Below are 20,480 nucleotides of genomic sequence, written 5' to 3' on the forward strand. Positions count from 1 at the left end.
AAAACTGCACTTTGCCTGTCTGTGTCCTGGGAACTCCACAGGGTGGCGATAAAGCAACACACACTCAGTAGCACAACACTATAATAACACTATCAATACACTCTTGGTGTTAAAAGTCCTGCTTTTAATGCAAGGAGCGATGTGAGCTGGTAGTGTAACTGTAGTCCTGAACATTCAAAAATCCCCGTGTATGTAAAAATATTACGTAAGTAAAATGTCTCAGTGTTGAGGAGAGAAAAATTTGTGTTTAGAGAACACAGTATAAAAATGTAGATGCATGTCATCTATCTAACTTTTATACTGTGTTCTAGCTCTTCCAACTATATAGCAGAAACATGGGAGACAACAGGATTGTTTTGCTTTAGCCAGGCTATTTTAATATGACTCCATGTCCACAATAATAATCTTCCTATATTGATTATAATTAGTTCCGGGCTGCTAAAAACACAATTGGGTTTTACTGTAATTAACTTTGTTGTACGTTATATATTTTACGACCTTGTGCATTTTAAAAATGGCCGTTCTGGTAAAGTTACCACATGTCTTGTTCATGACAGAAGTCTGTTTATGAGCGGATAGTTCCAGGCGTCAGTTCTGATTGGCTGAGTCGCGTTCGAAGCCGTTGTAAACAAAATACCCATAAACGCACACCTGTCAACGTATAAGAGCTAATTTAAATATTAATACGCAAACCCTAAATCAGCATTTATACTGACACAAACGGTATAGATTATTTTTCAACTATTGTCGATTAGAACTAAAAGACCTCGTGGTTTATTGCTTAAGTATTTGTCAATATGAAAATGAATGTGTGGATTCTCTCAGGAATTAACCCAAGTGACAGACCCAACCGGCAGGGGCGCCCGCTGCCACTCAACCATGGTCTCTACTTCACCGTAGTGACCGTGCTGCTGCTGTGCGGTGGCGTGGAAGACGTGCATGCGAGCAACAGATACACGCGCATGCGCATTCCATTGTTTTGACTGAAAATGCCGTCGGTTTCGAAAACGGCGGCCAATGCTTCTCCTCAAACAGAGAAACCAACCCACTATACGTGAGTAAAGCTACCGCAATAAACAACGAAATCGTCTATTACCGAATATTTTTATTTTGAACATGCAGCTATGTGCATTTGCAATTCTTGCATTCCGTAACTCCTCTCTCTGCGTTAAAAACATGGTGCTTTTCCTGGCTTTGTGACTACCTACATTAGCAAATAGCGATTGCACGCTAACGATATCAATCATGATGTTGGTGACGTAGAACTGTTAAATCGTTAAATTGACAAGCCAACCGTCATTAGAATTATTTATAATTGTTTCATATAGTTTAATACTTGTTTTGAATAATTTGTTAAATAGTATACCGTTAACTTGCCTTGCTAAATGATTAGCCAGGAACTCGCTAACCAGTCCGCTTGTAAATAGCTCGGCCTTATTTTGAGTTCCCTCTTGCTACGCACAATTGTTGACGTACGCTCTGGCTGATTCAACCAGTGTTACGTAGAAATGTAAGCGTATTGTTTCTGGTAATAGCCAGACAACGTTGGTGACCCAAGGCATTTTGTAGGCTACACCACTAGCAGCATAACACGAAACCTCGCTATCGCTAAACTTTTTTCTTTGCCCGCGACTTACCTGGTAGTGTATTCATAATAAAATCTGGTGCCTAATGCTACGTGTTTGTTTCCCCTCATTATTTCAGCTACTTGAAGGAGTTCAGGACAGAGCAGTGCCCGTTGTTCCTCCAGCACAAGTGCACGCAGCACAGACCCTTTACATGCTTTCATTGGCATTTTCTCAACCAGCGGCGAAGACGACCGATCAGGAGAAGAGACGGAACTTTTAACTACAGCCCCGATGTTTATTGCACGAAATACGACGAGACTACAGGCATTTGCCCAGATGGAGACGAGTAAGTGCGGGTTTCAATTATTGATATCCTCCCGCTTCCTGAACATGTCAGTTTGTTGATGCTGCTGCTGTCAGATTACTAATGCAATGCAAACGTGTTTGGCATGAAGACTATTGAAGCCGCGTTTGGTAAAACAAATCAGTGCTTGAATCAAGGATAAATGAATAGCGCCAAAGCATTTAAATCAGTTCCCCAGGACACGTGTGCAAGTGTTTGTTCACTGTTGTTGTTCACTGTTTGGCCATGTAAGTATATTATATACTGTGACGTGTGTTAAATGGGGGGAAACGGGTTTGAACCGTGTCTGCACACAGTTTACTCTCACTGGCCTAGAAACAAACTATAGACTCTTTGATTGTGTGTTAATAGATTCCTCTGTAATTGTTTTATAGCAGTGGTGAGTAGGGCTACTGGAATTATTGTCAGTAGTGGCCTATAATGTTTCTCTTAAAACGCTGGAGAGTATAATATTTTCTTAATTTGTCAATTTCTCAACTACATTTCTCATTGTACTTGCGCTTGGTTGGCATGACTACACCTCTTGGTTGGCATGACTACACTTGAAAGTTTAGTCCGGCTGCCCACCAAGAATACATCCACTGCTGCCACTAACATTTTCATGTGGTGTCTCCAGCACATGATTTGATGGCACAAATATTTTGGTCCCAAGCTTAATTTTGTCTTAACAGTGTCACACACCGTAATGAATATCTTGCTTATTGAAATCAATTTGTTATTGGGTTTTAATAGAAATCAAGAGTTTGCTGCAGTAGTTGATGAAAAGTAAATTTGGCAGCTCAGTTCACATCATTCTTACAACACATGTTGGTTTGCTAGTAGTCACATTTTTACGTTTTAAATTACTTTTTCAATTATTATTTCAAAATGTATATTAATTAGGTTAATTAGGTTAATTAATTTAGGTTAATTAGGATCATTATTATATTATTTTGCGCACACACCATATATTTTTGTGCATGGTAAGATTATCTGGTTTTTGAGTTTTATGTGTGTAACCACATAACCACCACAAAGTTTAGGTTAGTAAATACGGGCCCAGGTGAAGGGATTTCACATGTAGGATGGTGTTGGATCCCTTTAACAGAGATCAAGCTACTTCAGTCCATCATGGCACAGTGAAGCTGTCTTGGTGGCTTAAGGTGGTCCAACATCCTGTAATGACAAACTACTTTTGTTTCTTTATTTTGGTAGTTATATTTTGGTCTTTGCTGTCATTTAATAATTGATGTTGTTTGATAAGCGTGCCTAGACTGATTATGTAAACTAGAACTTGCGTCCTGTTTTTCACATCCCTTAAAAGAAAGATGTGAAATTAGTTATTAGTTATTATATAACTATTTTATTTATTTCTATATGAATATATTCTCATAAGTATAATTCTAATTGAGAAAATGGTGTAGCCCTTAATGCAGCTCCACAGAGAAATAAGAAAATGTTGAACTTCTGGAGAATGAACCACTGCAACTCTTCCCATTCCTCCTCTGCCAATGGCAGCTATTTTCGTATGACCTTATGTGTTGCTATAGCAACTGTTGCTACTCAAGAAAGGAAAATTTTTGTGTATTCAAGAGGCTTATTGGCTATACATTTCTTGAGGCATTGCCACTGACTCAAAGCTGAATTCACAGTAGAATCTTGTTCATGAGTGAAAATGTGTCAGAATTTACTCTTTAATGCAATTTAAAAGCGTTGTGTGCTTCATAATGCATTGTTTGGAGAATTTTTAAAATGCCTGTGCAACGCTTGGCTGTTTCAGGCTTTTCATGAAGCTTGGTATTCCAATATGTTTCACAGTCCTACACGTGTAATTATACTGAACAATGGCCTTTCACAGTGGGTTTGAAGGAATGCTGTATAATTGGTGCAGTATTACACATATAATAAGACTTTATCTATAAAAAGCCTTTTCACCATGTTCCTCCTATTCTGGCAAATCCAGATAGACCCTATGTAGAACCTCACTAATACCCACTAACCTCTCTGAATGGACGTTATTTGAACCAGCATAAAATGTTTAGATGACTGACAGTCCTTTCTTTAACTTGCATCAGGTTCACACAAATAATACAAAATAATGTTCTCTCTCACTGCATATTTTGTTCATTACAGCCATTTGGTTAACTGGTCAGTTTGGATAAGGAAGGTTGCACTGTATTGCCAAATCATTTTATTAATGATGAATTGATAAATGTTTCTGTTGTATCTTTGCCCCTTTAGCTGTCCTTATTTACACCGGACCACTGGTGACACAGAGCGCAAGTACCATCTACGCTATTACAAGACTGGCACTTGTATCCATGAGACAGATGCTCGAGGGCATTGTGTGAAGAATGGCCTACACTGTGCTTTTGCTCATGGGCCACATGATCTCCGACCCCCAGTCTATGATATCAGGTGACATACAAAGCAAATAGTAGCCTCTCTTCTCGCTGCCAAACTTTTCACTCACGAGCCACACAAGAACATGAACAGTTCAGCCAATTTAGATTGCTCGTTACAGCTCTCAGACCAGTTGGTGCGTTATTCTAACTCAGAATGTCTATTCAGAGTAATGGGGTGGCGCTCAACAGCAAGGATATGTTGCAGCTTTTAATTAATTTTCATGATGGACAAAAGTTTTTGGCCCTACGGCGTTCATCAGAGTCAGAAAACATTTTCTCCTAAATTAAATAGAATCAAATATTGTAAAATGTCCTCGCTGTCGAGTGTACCTCGATTCCTGTGACTAGAATACCTGTTGTTGCCTTACAACTGGTGAACAAGCTGATCGCCTATCAGACCTTTTTTAGCCAGTGTATTCAAATATTCTTTACGCTCCAGCAACAGTGCCAAGCTTTCCTTCAAATGGACCAATAGGGGGCGTCATTTATCTTGGTATCTGTTTGCTGCGTCTTATGAAATTTGATGAATGTGCTCAGAGTTTGTCTTAGTTTTGTGTTTTTTCATTTCACCAGTCAGGCAGTGATCTTCATAGACTCTGTCTCTTCTACACATAGAGATTTGCCTTAGTATTGTGTCTTTGTATTTGACAATGTATTGATAGTTATAATTAGGTTCAATTAAGTTTAATAACCTATAGTTGGTTTGTGCAATTAAACCAGGTCAACACACTGCTATTAAGAGCATGCACATCAAATTTCATGCAAAATCAATCATAGGGGAGCCAATTAGGGAGTCTGTCCTTTAACCAGGACCAGGTTCAAGGCTCTGTGACAGCGAGCATGAAGTATGAAGTTTCCTTGAGCAAGACAATGAATCTCTTCCAGCTCCGGGGCTCTGAGTCACAGATGACCCTGCCTGCACTCTCGCCTCCCTGTGGAGCGGTGCAAGTGAAAAGAGAAATTTCTCCTTCAGGGATCAATAACGTTTGTTCTTGAAGGTTATTTTAAAGGAGTTTTTGGAGCTCTCATGAAACGAGTTGCTATCCAAAGGAATCCAACCAAAGATAATATCTGGTGAATCTAGCTCTGTATTCTAGATCAGGAAAGTCATTCATCACTGGTTTTTTGTTTGTTTTGTTTTTGGAGGAATTATGCATTAGACTAAAATAATCTTGTGTGCACAGAGAGATCCAAGCACAAGAGGCCCTCCAAAATGGACAGTTGGGATCTGGGGAAGGTATTCCTGATCTGCAACCTGGTGTACTGGCCAGCCAAGCTATGATAGAGAAGACTCTGACAGAAGACCCCCGATGGCAGGGTGAGAAATGGATACTTTAGTGCCAGACAACAGGAATTAAAGGATAATTCTGTGTTTTGTTTTGATTTCAACCTGGGCCTTATTTTCCTAGTTTTTGATGTCATGATGATTGATCGTGATAAAAAATTTCATCACTTACTTCACTGTAGAGCTTTTTGTTCTTCCAGCTCCCTGGGAGCGTTGCTCTCCAATACACTCTCAAGAGGGCCAAAGCAAGCTCCAACAGTTGGACCCAAAAAGTGTCACAGCACAAACACTCACACTGCAGTTCCAATCTTTAAATAGCCATGATTGAACAATTAACACAACATTTTGATTATAATAGTCCATTTGATACTTTTTTAGTGTTGCTCACACACTTCTTTGTTTACTTTTCTGGCTGCCAGTCTTCTGCTGCCTTCAGGTCATGTTGGAAGAAGTGGAAGAACAGGATTTTGTTGCTTGAGCTCGGAAGCGTTCTTTATGCGTTTTAGGCTGCTCGTTCTCACTTTACATAAGTACAGTTTTAATACCTTAGACTGCTGACTTTGGTGGATTGAGGATTCTCTGCTATGTTTACCATTTGTGTTGACACACTTCCACAATTTGGGAATCCCGAATAATAATATAAAATAACATAAACATAAAATAACATATCTAATACTGCAAAATGTGAGAGATTCAGGCAATGGATAATTGGAAATTGGATGTAGGCAGGTCCCATTGCAGTGTGAGTGTTGTGTGTGTTGCTGTGTTGAAAGGACGTATTTTAATCGCTTTTTGGGTTCAACTGCTAGAGATTATGTTGGCCCCTCTGAGTGTGTATTGTAGAGCAGTGCTCCTGGGGAACTGGAGGTAGGCTACATAAAGCTCTACAGTCAAGTAAATGATGACATTTTGAACACAATCAATTGTCATGATGGCAAAAGTCTAGGAAAATAAGGACCAAGTTGACAATAACCGTAATTATCCTTTAACCTAGAATTTTATTTGCCTGGTGAAAGGTAAAATGACATTAATATTTGATGCCTTCCTTGCAGATACCAATTTTGTTTTAGCCAACTATAAAACGGATCAGTGTACTAAACCCCCAAGACTATGCAGACAGGGGTACGCCTGCCCCCACTACCATAACAGTAGAGACCGAAGACGAAATCCCCGAAAGTTCAAGTACAGGTGAGACATGACTCCATTTAAATTAAAATAACATGTGATATTAAGTGATGTAGCCGCAGTGTGTTTAAGGCGTTCTGACCCTAACTCATAGGTCGACTCCGTGCCCTAATGTGAAGCATGGGGACGAGTGGGGCGAGCCCTCCAAGTGTGACAGCGGGGACAGCTGCCAGTATTGTCACTCTCGCACCGAGCAGCAGTTTCACCCAGAGGTGAGCGAATCGTTTTTTCTCTCACAACATTATTGGGTATATATAGCACAACTGTTTTTTACATATCGGTGTCACATTGAATGGTCAAATAATCTTTCATAGATTTCAATTTTTCAATATTTCAGTGTATTATGAATGTATTGTACAAATATATTTATGTATTTATTTTATTAATTTTATTCCACAAAAATCTGGTATGATATTATTGTTTTGATTTTTATACGCCTACTGGTACACAATGAAGTTATAATTAAAAATACAATTAAAATCTAAGTGTTTGTTTGACAAAAGTCAAACAACACAATTTGGTAAAGATTTTACTGCAAAGGATGTAGAATTTAATGCTTGTATCAACCAAAAAGGTTCACTTTAAAATATTAACCATATAAAAATCATTGAAACATATTGATTGAATCCAGGCCCAAAACAATCACATTCAGTTGTTTGATGGGTAGACATATCTCCCTTCCACTGAAGTTGTTCACTGCCAGACTAGAAGGATGCCAACAAGCAAAAATTAGTAATAATGGTAACTTAGCAACTTCTCTTTGCATCGTTGGCACCAGGGTTTTCATGCTGAGGTGGCTCTACTGTGGAAATCAGCAGGGACTGCAAGATGTGATTAGGTTTCAGTTCATTGGGCTTCAATTTGATTATAGAATCATTCTCTGTGTGTTATGGATTCAATCTTATTCAGTAGGGTTTTTTTTCCCCAATGATGGCATAATACCGTTAAGCCCCCTGTGTGCCACCCTGCATGATTAAAATCTGAGTCCTTTGAATTTACTTCAGTTGCATTCCTTGTTTATAAGTAGCTGTAAATGGAAAGTGACACAACAGTGTGCCACCAGAGAGGATTAGTAAATTCATTAAAACAGCCCACACAAACACAGAGAAATGCGTACCTGTCATAACTCTATAAAGAATACATCGAATTTTTGAGATTTGGCTGTTGGCTAACTTGACCGAAGTGATGAGAACATACACACAGAAATCATCCATGTGATCCTTGTAGATTATACGCTCTGGTTCTCAAAATGTAAATATAAAAGTATTTGTGAATCTCTTTAATGTTTGTTGTGGCCTTTAATGACAGTATAGCTTCACTGATGCAGTACTGTAGCTAATCAGTCCCATTCAGGTAGATTTGGCATTGACAGTGTTTTCTTTTTATGCAGACATCCTACTCTGTATCTGATTGGCTTGTGATTCATTCTTCTTTTTTTTAAGATCTACAAATCTACCAAATGCAATGACATGAGGCAAACTGGATACTGCCCCAGAGGACCGTTTTGTGCATTTGCACATGTAGAAAGTAAGTGGCGGTCCGTCAATACCAACTACTGTCTAAATAGTCATGAGCTAGTTATGAGCTACTTGTTTATGCAGCATGTGCATTTGAATGTTTGTTTTAATCCTTTCAGGAATTCCCTCTACAGAAGAGACCATGAGCTCATTGCTGACAGCGATACAGTCAGGTTCACAGTCCCAGCTGGGCTCTCAGCAGTATTCAGAGTGTCCAGTCAGTGAGTGGAACAGTGGAGGAAACTCCACTACCAGCGCAACCAGTAGCAACGGCCAAGTAGGAAGTGTATGTTTCAGACCTTTGTTGATACATCTATCCTCTGTCTGATATCAAAACTGACTTTTAGGGTGTTGGCTTGCAAGAGTAAGACATTGTCCTAGAATTTGCCAATATTTTTGTTGAGTTCCGAGTTGTCAAGCTCTAGGAAAATGCAATCCTATGACATCATCAAAGTGCATTGGATTGCCTGAGATGGTTTGAATTTTCCTCTGCATTAATTATGTAGAATTTTATAAAATCTTATGGAAATGTCTTCTTTTGTAGAGTAACTACCTAAGTGTCAATTCAACAGAATTTCTTCCTTGAAATCCATCAGTAGGATGCAAGCCAGGCATTTATCTGTCTACATTGTTTCACATTTTGTCATTTTCCCTATTTCCTTTTTTGCATCTCGATGCGTCATTATTACTTTTTGCTGCTTTACATTTCATCACTGTGTTAGTTTTAGAGAACAGAGGCAGCTTGTGTCTCAAAGAGAGAGTGGAAAATTGAAGAGGATACTTAAAGGATAAGGCCGGTGTTTTTTAATGCATTGCTTACTGTCAACAAATCCTATGAAAATAACAAAATCAGCAATGATTTTGTTTTGCCAGCAAATCTCGTCCATGTAGCCGATGCCCAATGAAGCCATGTCCCAGCAGCCATAGAACTCCATTGTATTAAAAAAAACGATTAAAAACATGTCAAAGAGCCATGCTGTTGCTCTGGGCAGCATATTTCATCATCGCGATGCATCGGGCCAGCCAACTTTTTCCTCAAACAACTTAATAAGCCGGCTGTAAACACTTTGCGATCTCAGGAAAGTAGTTCCGTAGCACCGAAAATAGTCCCCAGCGTAATGAAGAATTTGTTCCCATTTGAATTTGATTTGGTAATAACTACAACAGCCTGACTTTTCGTGGTAACAGTTAGCGATTTTTAAAATTGAAACTATGTCTTTGTGAGCTGTATTTCAAGGTTTTTAGCTTACAACTGGAGCCAATGACTTCCGGGTTGACAGCTAAAAACGGTACGTGGGAAGTCAGAAATTAACGGGAGTAGAGCAAACGCATTGTTGATTTTGTTATTTTCATTGGATTTGTTGACGGTAAGCAATGCATTAAAAAACACCCGCCTTATCCTTTAAGTAGTGGAAAACAGCAAGCCTGCACTTTAATGTTATTTTCCCAATCTGATGTAGATATCAGTATAATTCTAGCAGTCGTCACCTTACGTACTCCGCTCAGAATGATGGATTTTTTTTATTTTTTTGGATCATCATCATTTTATTAAGATCATGTGCACTTCTCTTCCTCAGGTTTCATGTTCTAATAGCCCAACTGTAACGCCAAGCTCAGGAAGCAACAGTTTGTTATCCCCAGTGGGATCCATCAGCAGGCCCAAACCCTTAACTAATGGTAGTTTATGTTCAGAGTCCGCCACATCCAGTGTCTCATCTCTGACGTCTAACTATCCTAAAGCTCCGGGCTTTGAACGTGAGGATCAGGTACACAGACTGCTCTCTTCAGCTTCAGGAAGACCACTACACATAGATAACCTAGGGCTTGACACTTACTCTATCATGCTCATTCATTTTTACTCATTGTTTCATTATTTGTCATTAGTCTTATTCTTTTCCATTTCATTAGAAATTTCATGCTAATAAATCCTTGTTTTTCTGATTTCAGGCCATAGTTTTTAGTCTATTTCATGTGTTAAAGTATTTTCCTCACTGCTTAACAAAACACATTTCAGTAGAATATTCACAAGTAGTGCAGATTTTGCTTTTTTCTACCAACACCACATGCCTCTGATTCATAATCAGAATTGATGAGATGTTTGAGGTGGCACTCGATAATGCATTTGAAGTGGGTTCTTCATAAAATATGCCAGGTCTAAACAGTATTGAGTATATTATGCCTGGGTGGCTGCTTTTTGCCTTTGAACTTCCTTATATTTTTCATTTGGTGTGCCTTTCTGGAGTGATATTTATGATAAAGGTTGCATTTTTATACATTCTAAGAGGCACAATTTTGGGGTCAGACTACTAAGTGATTTTCACACTGCACACTAGGCCAGGGCGGTCCTTAGCTCTACATTAAGAATTGCCCTAAGGTTAATTTAGCTACTTTCCACCCTCTTCCAGGTAGTCCAAAGATGGGCCACTCATGTTGCGATTAACCCAGAGCGGACTAGCCAGCTCTGGGCTGAAGTCATAGTTCTCCCTATGCCTGGGTTTGAATAGGTTCCTAAAAGGCCGTTAGCCCGGGCTAAATGCAGTGTAAAAATGACTTTAGTTGATAAAAGTTAATCTAGATTTAGATTAATTTCAAGTGCCTGAGATTTTTGTCATTGAAATGTGCTGTTTCTGTGTTATTCAATCATTTTCAGATCAAGAATAAGGGACTGGTGGATCAGAAATTGATGGACCAAGACAAACAGGTTTGTGTTGATATAGGTTACTTTGTGTTACTTTGTGTGTCTGTAGACACTCAATATCACTGCAATATCACACAGATGCTGCACTTCTTGACCAAGCCATGAGGAAGATTTGCCATAAGCACTTGCGGAGTGCGAGGTCATAGATTGTCTATATAATGTTGATAGCTGTTAATAGCTGACCTGTCTGTTTTGACTCTTATTTATGCCTGGTAAAGGGCCTCAGATTTCCTCCTAGTTAACTCAAAATGTAATTAATGCCATTAGTAAAACAACACCTTTGTGTGCTTCCCTTTTAGACACAAAATACTGTATTCTCTGTGGTGAACCCTTTGGCATCAAGCATTACCTCCAGTATAACATCCAGCTTGGCCTCTAGTATTGGCTCAGATAGTTCTTCACCCACCACCTTATCAACAATGAATGCAAAAGCCACCCCTTTCTATCCAGGGAGCAATACAGTGGAGTCTGTTATAGGTAAGTGGACACAAAGGCGACTGTAAATGGGGTCAACTTTGATGTGCTGAACCCTGACATCCACCATTCTGTAGTTTGTTGTCAAATCTCAGTCCAATGTTTTTTTCCCCACAGGATCTGCGCTTGACCTGAACTTTAGTGACATTAATGTTGCATCTCTTGATAAGGAGTTAGAGGAGCAAGACAACAGCGTAGGATTGGCAAGTAAGAACACCTAGTTTGTACAATTGCTTGTTGTTTGACTTTTTCAGAAGTAGTCTAATCAATGTTTATATTAAAAAAAGAGTAACAACACTATTTCGTTTCTCCCTGTAGGTCAAAGGGTGCTAGCTGGATCTGCCCCGGTTAACATTCCTGGCTCCCTTGCAAGATCCTCCTCGTTTAATTCCTCATCATCGCTTTCCACCTCCCCTCTGAGCTCCCTGTCCCAGTCCCTGTCCCAGTCCCTGCTGTCTGGGATGGTATCGCAGCCAAATCAACCTTCAGCCATGTTAGCCAAGCAAGAGCACGGCCTCCTGGGAACACCTAACTCCTCTTCCCAGAACTCTCTGGGTAAGTTGATAGCATCAGATATTTAGCTTCAAGTGAACTGGAAAGCATTTAAAGTAGATTTGACTTGAAAATCTACTCGGAAATATCTCAATAAGAATATCTAAAGATTCTTATTCATTACTAGTACATTCACAAATAATATATATATATACACACAAATATATAATATATATACGTATTTGAAGTATTCGGTACTTCCTTCCACTTTATTTAAATCTAGTCCCATACATAATAGTCAGATCATAGACTTAGGAAATACAGCTATTAATTTTGAGAAAAAATTGCACATTTCTCAATGAATAAATTGAGAAAATAAGAAAACTGAAAGGAGGCTGTACCCAGTTTCTCATAACTATGGATTAAAAGGAGTTTCAGTTAATCATCAGACAGACTTGTCACAATCTAAACTTGCTCTAAATGATCATTTCCATTTCTGCGTAGAGCCACTACTAACTTGGTGTGCTTGGTCTTGTGATCTTCTCGCATCGTCTACCTAGGCTTGAATGGAGGAGCTAGCAACATATGGGACTTTGTAAGTGGCAGCTTTTCCCCTAGTCCATCTCCAGTTTTCAGCAGCGTAACATCCACAACCAGCAGTGCAGATCTGGCCCGCCTGTTTCGAGAGCTGGATGAGGCCAAGAGGAAGATCAAACAGTGGGAGGAGGCCTGGCACCAGGTCAAACAAGTCAGTGTCCTCTTGAATTCACACAGCATTACATGTCCCAGTGTAACACAATACCTTTTCATTTTCAACGGTTGCAAGTTTTTTTTACATCGTCAGATTCCATTTTGTTCCAGGCTTGTGAAGCTTGCCAGAAAGACGCTCACGAAGCAAAGGAACAAGCAAAATCAGCCGAGGCAGAGCGGCAGCTGGCAGAACAGAAATGGGAGGAGACAGAACGCAAGCTGAAAGAGCTCCAAGGGGACTTTGATGTGCTTTGTCGCACCCCTGGAACACCTCTATTACGCAGCTACGGAGAGCTGGACCAGCTCCCCTTGTCTAAGCTTCACTCCATCCAGAGTCAGCTGCGTAATGACCTCGACCTTATCGACGGGGTAAGAAAGACTAGATCACACATAGCATTTCATTTGTAGCATCTGCATAATTAAAACCGTTTATCAGGCCATCACTCAAACCCATGTCATCAAGCATGCTCATTTGAAAAGTCTGCATGAACTCTGTTTTCCTAAGTTGCAGCTGATACTCATTCTTTTCTCCCCCCAACAGGTAATATATCAGCTTCAGTCAAAGAAATGTATAGTTTGCCAAAAGCATGATCGTTGCATTGTTCTGCAGCCTTGCCAACATTATGTTCTATGTGAGAACTGTGCACCTAGTAAAACAGAATGTCCCTACTGTAGAAAAAAAATATTGAAGTGGTGATGTACAATTATTCAAGGTACTATTTAAAGAATTAGCCCTTTGAAAACTACTAATACATATTATGCTACATTTTCTTAATAGCAATTTGTGTTTCATATAGTGATTGAATTAATAATTTAGAGTTAAATAAATGATGCTTGACTGGTAAAACAAGCACTATTATGAATTGGATTGTGCAAAAGGGGATTCAATCATTTTAGTTTTTGCTCATTTTAACGTTTGCGCACTACTAATATAACTCCGACAGCTTTCTGTTGGAAAAGTTCTCCATTTAGAAATGATAAGAACATCATATCACCTTGCGATGCTCTTTTGATCATCATCATATTCTGAGTTGTATCTCAAATCTTTAATATTATGATTCAGACACTCTACGTACATGCGTCTTGTATCCGTATCGTATCAGATTTAATTTACGCTTGGTTTTACAAATGCATCTCAACTAACCATATACAGTGCTATTGAGCTTTCCTCAAACAAAATGCAAACATGCATTGCCAGCCTGACAAGTTTCTCTTGCAGTAAGTGCAAAATTGTAAATCATTTATTTCAGATAAAATCTTACAGTGATGAAATTTTATTTTATTTATTTAAATTTTGTTTTGTTAACACAGCTGAATGCACAATGACAGAAATAACTGATCTGAGTTTGTTTTTGATAACTTTTGTTTTGTTTTTTTTCCTTCACACTTAAAGCAGCCTCAGGGCTTTAAGGCATTTCAGTCCAAACTTAAACGCCCTTGTACTTGCTTTACACAGAATGCTTAGTACATCATAGATGCAGTTATTCAGTCTAAAAGCGCTTTTTTTTTTTTTTTTTTGAGTAAATCTGTTACATCACATCACACATCCGTATATTTGGAGATGAAAGAAATCTCTTTAACTTTCATAATGTACCTTTGCTCAAAATAGAGATTCATTTGGCTGCGATTTTTTTGTTTGAAAATATTTGAAATACTTGAAACACATCTTTATCTTGCTTACTCTCTGTCTTTGTATCATTTGCTCAGTTAGTTTGAGAGTGGAAAAGGTTGTCAAACAAATCAAGCTTTTTTTTTTATTAACCTTCATATAATATCCAGGGGTGCTGCTCTGTAGCTGCCCCTGACCTTTGACCTCCCCGTGGAGGGGGAATGCAAGACAAATTTAATCTTTAGGGATCAATAGATTCCCACAAAATAAATAAATATACAGAAATATACACAAATACATTATTGACAAGTTTAGCACCACAGGCGGTGCCAAACTCAATCAAAAATTGGGACCTCAAGCGCTATGTGCAAGGAAGTCACTGTATAATTTGCAAAAAGTACTGCCAGTAAATTATAAAATTCATCACAAACTAGTCCAGTGGCGATGTGAAACATTAAATGGGCAAAACTCAAAAGTGATTGTTCTTTATTTAAAGGGGAATACCTGTAAACCACACATCATTCATATGGCCTATGACAGTCCAATTAGTATTTGTGAAGAAATATTCAATGCTAGAAACCAGAGATCCAAGCAGCCGATTTGTGACTGAGCTGCTCCATTTCCAGTAGAAACTGAATATGCAGATTTGTAGAATGCTTGTCCAAATACTCACTTCCAAATGACCTTTAGTGCTCAACCAGACATGCATCTGTACCTCAGTAGTGAAAGGTCAGTAATACACACCAAACTAACCTAGGAAATGGTAAAAATACACAAAAATTTTGCACTATTCCTCTTCAACTAAAGCTCATTTTTTTAAACCCCAAATCTTCATAGATATCATGATTCATTCTTTTAACCAACCAGTCAAGCATCAGTTATGACCAGTTTTCTGAAGAAATTTGATTTCTTATTAAAGCACTTTGTTGACCTGGGACTTTGTTAAAGGGTATATAGAAATTTGCTTTAAGCTGCTTTGTAGTTTTGTTTTGTTTTTTTTCTTTTTTTAGATTTATACTTTTTTTTTTTTCTATATAAGCTAATGTCTGACGCTTTTGTGTGTACTGTGAAACATAATTTGAATATTTCATGTTTCCTATTGTTAAATCATGGTATGGTTCTATATATTAGTTAGCTTTCATAGAAAAGTACTTAATAGTTTCTACTTTCATAGTTAAATTTATAAAATTTCAATCAAATAAGTGCAAATTTAAAATGCATTTTAGGCATAACCAGCAGCTGTAATATCAGTAAGGCACATGCTAAATGTTAAGGCAGTTATTCAATCAGTTAGTTTTGTCTTTTAGAGATTTATATAGCCTAGCCGTTAGAGGAGCATGTATTGTATTTGCTAATGCCTGAAATGGTGAATTTTGTAGGAATCTAGCCTCTTGACCTTGTCTAGAACATATCGGCCTCTCACTCTCAAGTGCCTTGCCTTAGATGAAAAGCTATGTGTAGGATTGTCAGAGCAAACACAAGTAGTTACAGCTTGTGCACAATTTTCTGCAAAATGTGTCGAGTTTAAGTTTGCAGAAGCGTTCACATACTGTATGTGTGTGTGTATAGATTTATACACACTATATACCATAGTGTATTTTGGCCCAATCCAATTTAAGTATTTCTACGGATGATAATTATATGAAAACAAATTTTGTCAGTGCCTGTGTCCTGACTTCAACCTTCAGAATGAATCCCCCCACCATTTCTTGGCAGTGGTGCTCTTTTGGTGCAGCTTCAGTCTTTGAAATTAAGTTTTTCAATTTAACATTTGGGAGTATGCAAACATAGTATTCACTATATGGATTTGTATAGCAACAACAAAAAAGGCTTTTTTAAAGTTCAGTGATTTTAGTTTTATTGTCATACATAATTCTACAATGAATGAAGAATTCTGTGGTTAACATGTAAGTTGGGTTTTCAATTACGACAGTGTATTGTGCTTAGGTTACTCTAATTGAAATGACCTTCTACTGTGTTTAAAAAAAAAAACTAAAAAAAAAAGATTTTTCTTTTTATTCTTACTTTAAGTTCAATAGAAAACCACGTATCTCCAGGTACACCTTTTGCTACTTACAAATATGGGAAAATGCATTGTTTACATTCACATAAATGGCAATTAAGCAACTCAGAGGAAAAAAAATATCTTCAAGAAAGATTATGGTATTTAGCTTCTTCGTGTTTATCTTACGGCATAAAAGGCAGGCTAAACACTTCTGGTATTGCATGTGTTATATTATGCGATATGTTAACCAGCTAAAAAAAAAAAAATCAGTTCGCACTGTCACACTGCCAGAACATTTGTATTGACTTATTTTTAGTGTACTAAAGGCGTAAAGGCTTATTAACTTCACTTCTGCAAGCTTTGCTGCTACTGGAAAAGGTATTAATGTAGTTTCTTGTAATACATTTAGATGTTTGAATGTTGTTGTGCATACACAGCTCAGATTTCAGAAACTATGAAATAATCAGTCTTCTGCATCTAACTCGACTAAACCTTGTTTGATTGAATTATTCTTTTGTAAATCCGTTTAAGTCAAATTTTGGTACTTTTGTAAATCGCTTAGAATGATGTCACAGACCTGTACTGCTGTAGAATGTCCCAATTTTTTCAATTGGTTGAAGGTAAATGTGTTTTTGTTGCATTTCTTTTTTCCCCATCCACTGAATTGCAGTGTGTGGCGCAGCTGAATAGTTTCCTCTTTACTCCTAATATCACAGGGTCTTTTGGTCTATTTTATTTTGCCTGTGAAGCCAACTAAATTCATGATGTCTAGTGTGAAATTCTAAAAATGAACCAAAGTGGTCTAGTAACTGTCCAAATATGTATTCTAAAGGGGAAAATTTACCCTTCAACAGAATTCACATTGTTACTATTATTAAGATTTTGGGCAGATCAGTGTAGATTTGCAAACAGCATTAAGTCTTGCCCAAAGCTAGAAATGCCAAGACAGAGAGCCATGGCTAACATCAAGAGACACATTCAAGAGTTGCTGCATTGACGGTAAATAGGAGACTGACTGCGCTCAGCACCACTCTGAATTAAAGCTTTTTTAGAATGTACAAGATCAGGCAAACATTCTAAATCCACAAATTGCATCTCAAATTGATTGTCAATGGAACAGCTCTGTGTTTTGTGTCTTAATGACTTCACAGAAAAGTCTTACATCATGAATGACTTGAATTCTGTTTCAGGGTGGATTTTTGCTTTAATATTTCATTTAATAGGATGTGATATTCTCTTAGTGAGTAAATGACAGAACTATGCCAATGGCTTTTGCTTACAACATTAATGGACTTAAAGCCCATTTTGCAGTTTTACCAAAGACCTGTACTGTTGTTATTTCTTTTGTATTACATTTCATCATTCATTTTTGTTATTTCATCAGTTAAGACACCTAATTTGACAAAAATCACCTAGTACCTTAAATAGATAGACATGTTCATTAACAATAATTAATGGCATCTTTTTTTCTAACTTACAAGTTAGCTGTAGTGAGTTGATACACAAATGATCAAAAATGCATGGGTCGAATCCTTACTAAATGTGTATTTGTATATTTGATTTTGCGTTAAGTATACATTCATGTTTATGGCAGGTTTGTGCAATATTGGCTAGCACAGGCTGACCGTAAACAAGGATTCAGTGTCAGTTGAAATGAGTGTTGTCTACAGTGAAGGAGTGTTAGAGGTGAATGACATTTGTGTTTCTGAAGTGGCCATATAAACTTCACTATAGTACTATTCTGAAGTTATTTTTTTTCTTGTTGATTTTGCTTAACTACATAATTTCAATCATTTTGGAATATTGATGGTTGTGCACTATATGCTGTCAAGATAGGCCTACAATGACTGTAAGGTGCTTTCTTTCCATTTGACTTTTTGTTTGCTCAATGGTTTTACTTTATGATGAAATTTCTATTTCTTAGTCATGGTCAAAATTAGTTTGTTTTATGTAAAATTACAAGGGACAAATGATGATTGTGACACACATCAATGGCAGATACAGACATAATTGAAATTTTGTTGTTTGTTATGGTAGTTTGTTGTTGGCCCTCACAATCTCTCTAGTGGCCCTAATCCAACTTTTCTAATTAGTAATCAGATGGACTTCCACCTGGTAAGCACAGCTTACATTTCTTTGTTACATTTGTTAAATCTATCTCTATAACGGACCAATTACACTTTCAAGTACATCTGTGCCTTTATGATGAAATTACACAATTTTGATTGGTATCAAGGGAATATTGCTCTCAGACTGTTTACTCTCCCAGTCTACAAATGACAAAATATAACAAATACCTAATTAGAATCAAAATTCCAGTGCCTTAAAATATTTTTGTGGACCATAAAGTGTTATAGACATGTCATTGTTAAATGATCCTCCACATTCAGGCCACTTGAGCTGAAGGAGAAAGGACATTCAGGTGGAATTGCTTTACCAGTTCCACGGGATGAAGCAAAGGTTATAATTGATAATCTGCTATCTCAGTCTGTATTTGCCATTCCATTTAAAAAAAACAAAAACAAAAGCAATACCTACCATTGACTAAACAATTTCTTCTGATCTCAATTAGTCATTTATTGGCACCAAAAAAATCAATTATTTGTAAAGAAAAGCACCAAATAGGAAGACTCTTGTAAATGAACTGTAATACATGTATCATTATGCTCTGCATTGGAATAGTTTAATCTATTTTGCATTATTGTTAGTTGTTGTGTTGTCTTTTGTTTTTAATATTATGAAATGGAGCCTGAAGATTTATGCAATCTTGTACATGTATATGAGTATGATGTATGGAGCTGTTCAAATTTAGTAAAAATACTAGTACAACAAGTGTTGTCAAAAAAGAAATAAAATAATCTGAATGTGGAACCAGTTGTTCCATATACCGTAGATAATTTCAGTAGAAATGTTATTTTAACATTGAAGCCCTGAAATATTGAATGTATTGTTCTAAATTAGATATTCAAAGAATAGGTCACTGGAATATTATGGAGAGCAGTTTAATTCATTATGATGTAGCATCTAGTTGTGAATTGCTATTCAATAAAATTTATAAGAACTAAAACATGCAAGTTTTCAAGTTTCTGTATGCATCAGCATAATGAGGAAAGGGTAAGGAAGGAAATGTATTTTTCTCAGGGTAATATAATGATTTAATGGAGAACAACGTGTTAAATCTGAGGAAACTGCATTTCACAGATTTATTTACCTTGATGTCAGTGGATTTAGACATTTATTTATAAATAAGAAACATGTCCCTTATTTTGTGACGAGCTGTATGGATATGTAGGACACATGTCCTGATAATCGTAGAAAATATTCTGTTGGTATATTGATATTTTTGTGTTACAAACACAAAACTAGCTGCAAGTCTCTTAGAATACTAGATTTTTTTTCTACATTAAAAATTGTGTACTGCATAATATTTTCTGTAGCGTATTACTAGTTTGTTAACACTTGTTAAAATGTTACACTACAGTTATGCAATGGTTTACAGAATTCACAAAATTATTTTTTATCATCTTGAGAATTAAAATAATTTTTCATCTGAAATGTGTGGAATACTTTTTGTCTCCAACACAAGCTACAGAATAGGCCTTTTAATATTGCGTGTTCCATTAAAGTCAAGGAGACACCAGAGAAAAGCAAATGGGTAAGACCCTCTACAGAGTATTAGACTTTATTTCATTAAAAAACATTTTTAACATGTATTGGATTCTGGTGTCTTGAAGAACAGAAACATTTGCTGAACAATGTGAATTGTGAATTACATTTTTGAGAACAGGCGTCCTTCAAAATGCTTAACAAGTTGCTTAGCTTGTGGGCAATGTATTAGGAAGGTTGCATTTTCGATTCCTGTGGCACGATGGCATAATGGCTCTCAGGAGACAAGACATCAAATAGGTAGCATATCAGCTGCTTGGCCTGGAGGAGCGGACAAAACATAAATAGGTCAAAGGTGCCTTGTTTATGAATAACAAAATAAGAAATATTTAACACACCAACTGAAAACATTCTGGGCAGTACAACAAAGCTTATAACAATATTACAGCTGCTTGGTTTTCAAAGAGTAGCTGAAGAGAGGATTTGTTTTAACCCCTTTGAAAAACAAAACGTTGAGCCAAAAACTTAATCATGCACTCAGAT

The 20,480-nt window shown here is 37.2% G+C and overlaps 1 protein-coding gene across 3 annotated transcripts; it reads left to right on the plus strand.

Moving 5' to 3' along the window:
- Positions 1-951: 951 nt before the first annotated feature.
- Positions 952-19,832, plus strand: unkl (unk like zinc finger). 3 transcript variants are annotated; one of them, XM_071518653.1, is made up of 16 exons: positions 952-1,054; positions 1,705-1,914; positions 4,153-4,329; positions 5,501-5,634; positions 6,654-6,789; positions 6,881-6,998; positions 8,229-8,313; positions 8,423-8,589; positions 9,881-10,069; positions 10,954-11,004; positions 11,301-11,478; positions 11,575-11,682; positions 11,794-12,030; positions 12,528-12,715; positions 12,829-13,086; positions 13,259-19,832. In XM_071518653.1, exons 1-16 carry the CDS (start codon positions 990-992, stop codon positions 13,412-13,414), a joined length of 2,457 nt encoding a protein of 818 aa, XP_071374754.1. In that variant the 5' UTR covers positions 952-989; the 3' UTR covers positions 13,415-19,832. The 3 variants fall into 3 exon arrangements, with proteins under 3 accessions (XP_071374754.1, XP_071374753.1, XP_071374755.1); XM_071518652.1 differs by having other exon boundaries at positions 11,593-11,682; XM_071518654.1 differs by lacking the exon at positions 9,881-10,069 and having other exon boundaries at positions 11,593-11,682.
- Positions 19,833-20,480: the final 648 nt, after the last annotated feature.

Source organism: Centroberyx affinis, unplaced genomic scaffold (assembly GCF_046629955.1).
Source record: "Centroberyx affinis isolate AG114_WGS23_722 - 3 ecotype Tasmania unplaced genomic scaffold, CSIRO-AGI_Caff_v1 ptg000618l_1, whole genome shotgun sequence".
Classification (NCBI taxonomy): Eukaryota; Metazoa; Chordata; class Actinopteri; order Beryciformes; family Berycidae; genus Centroberyx; species Centroberyx affinis.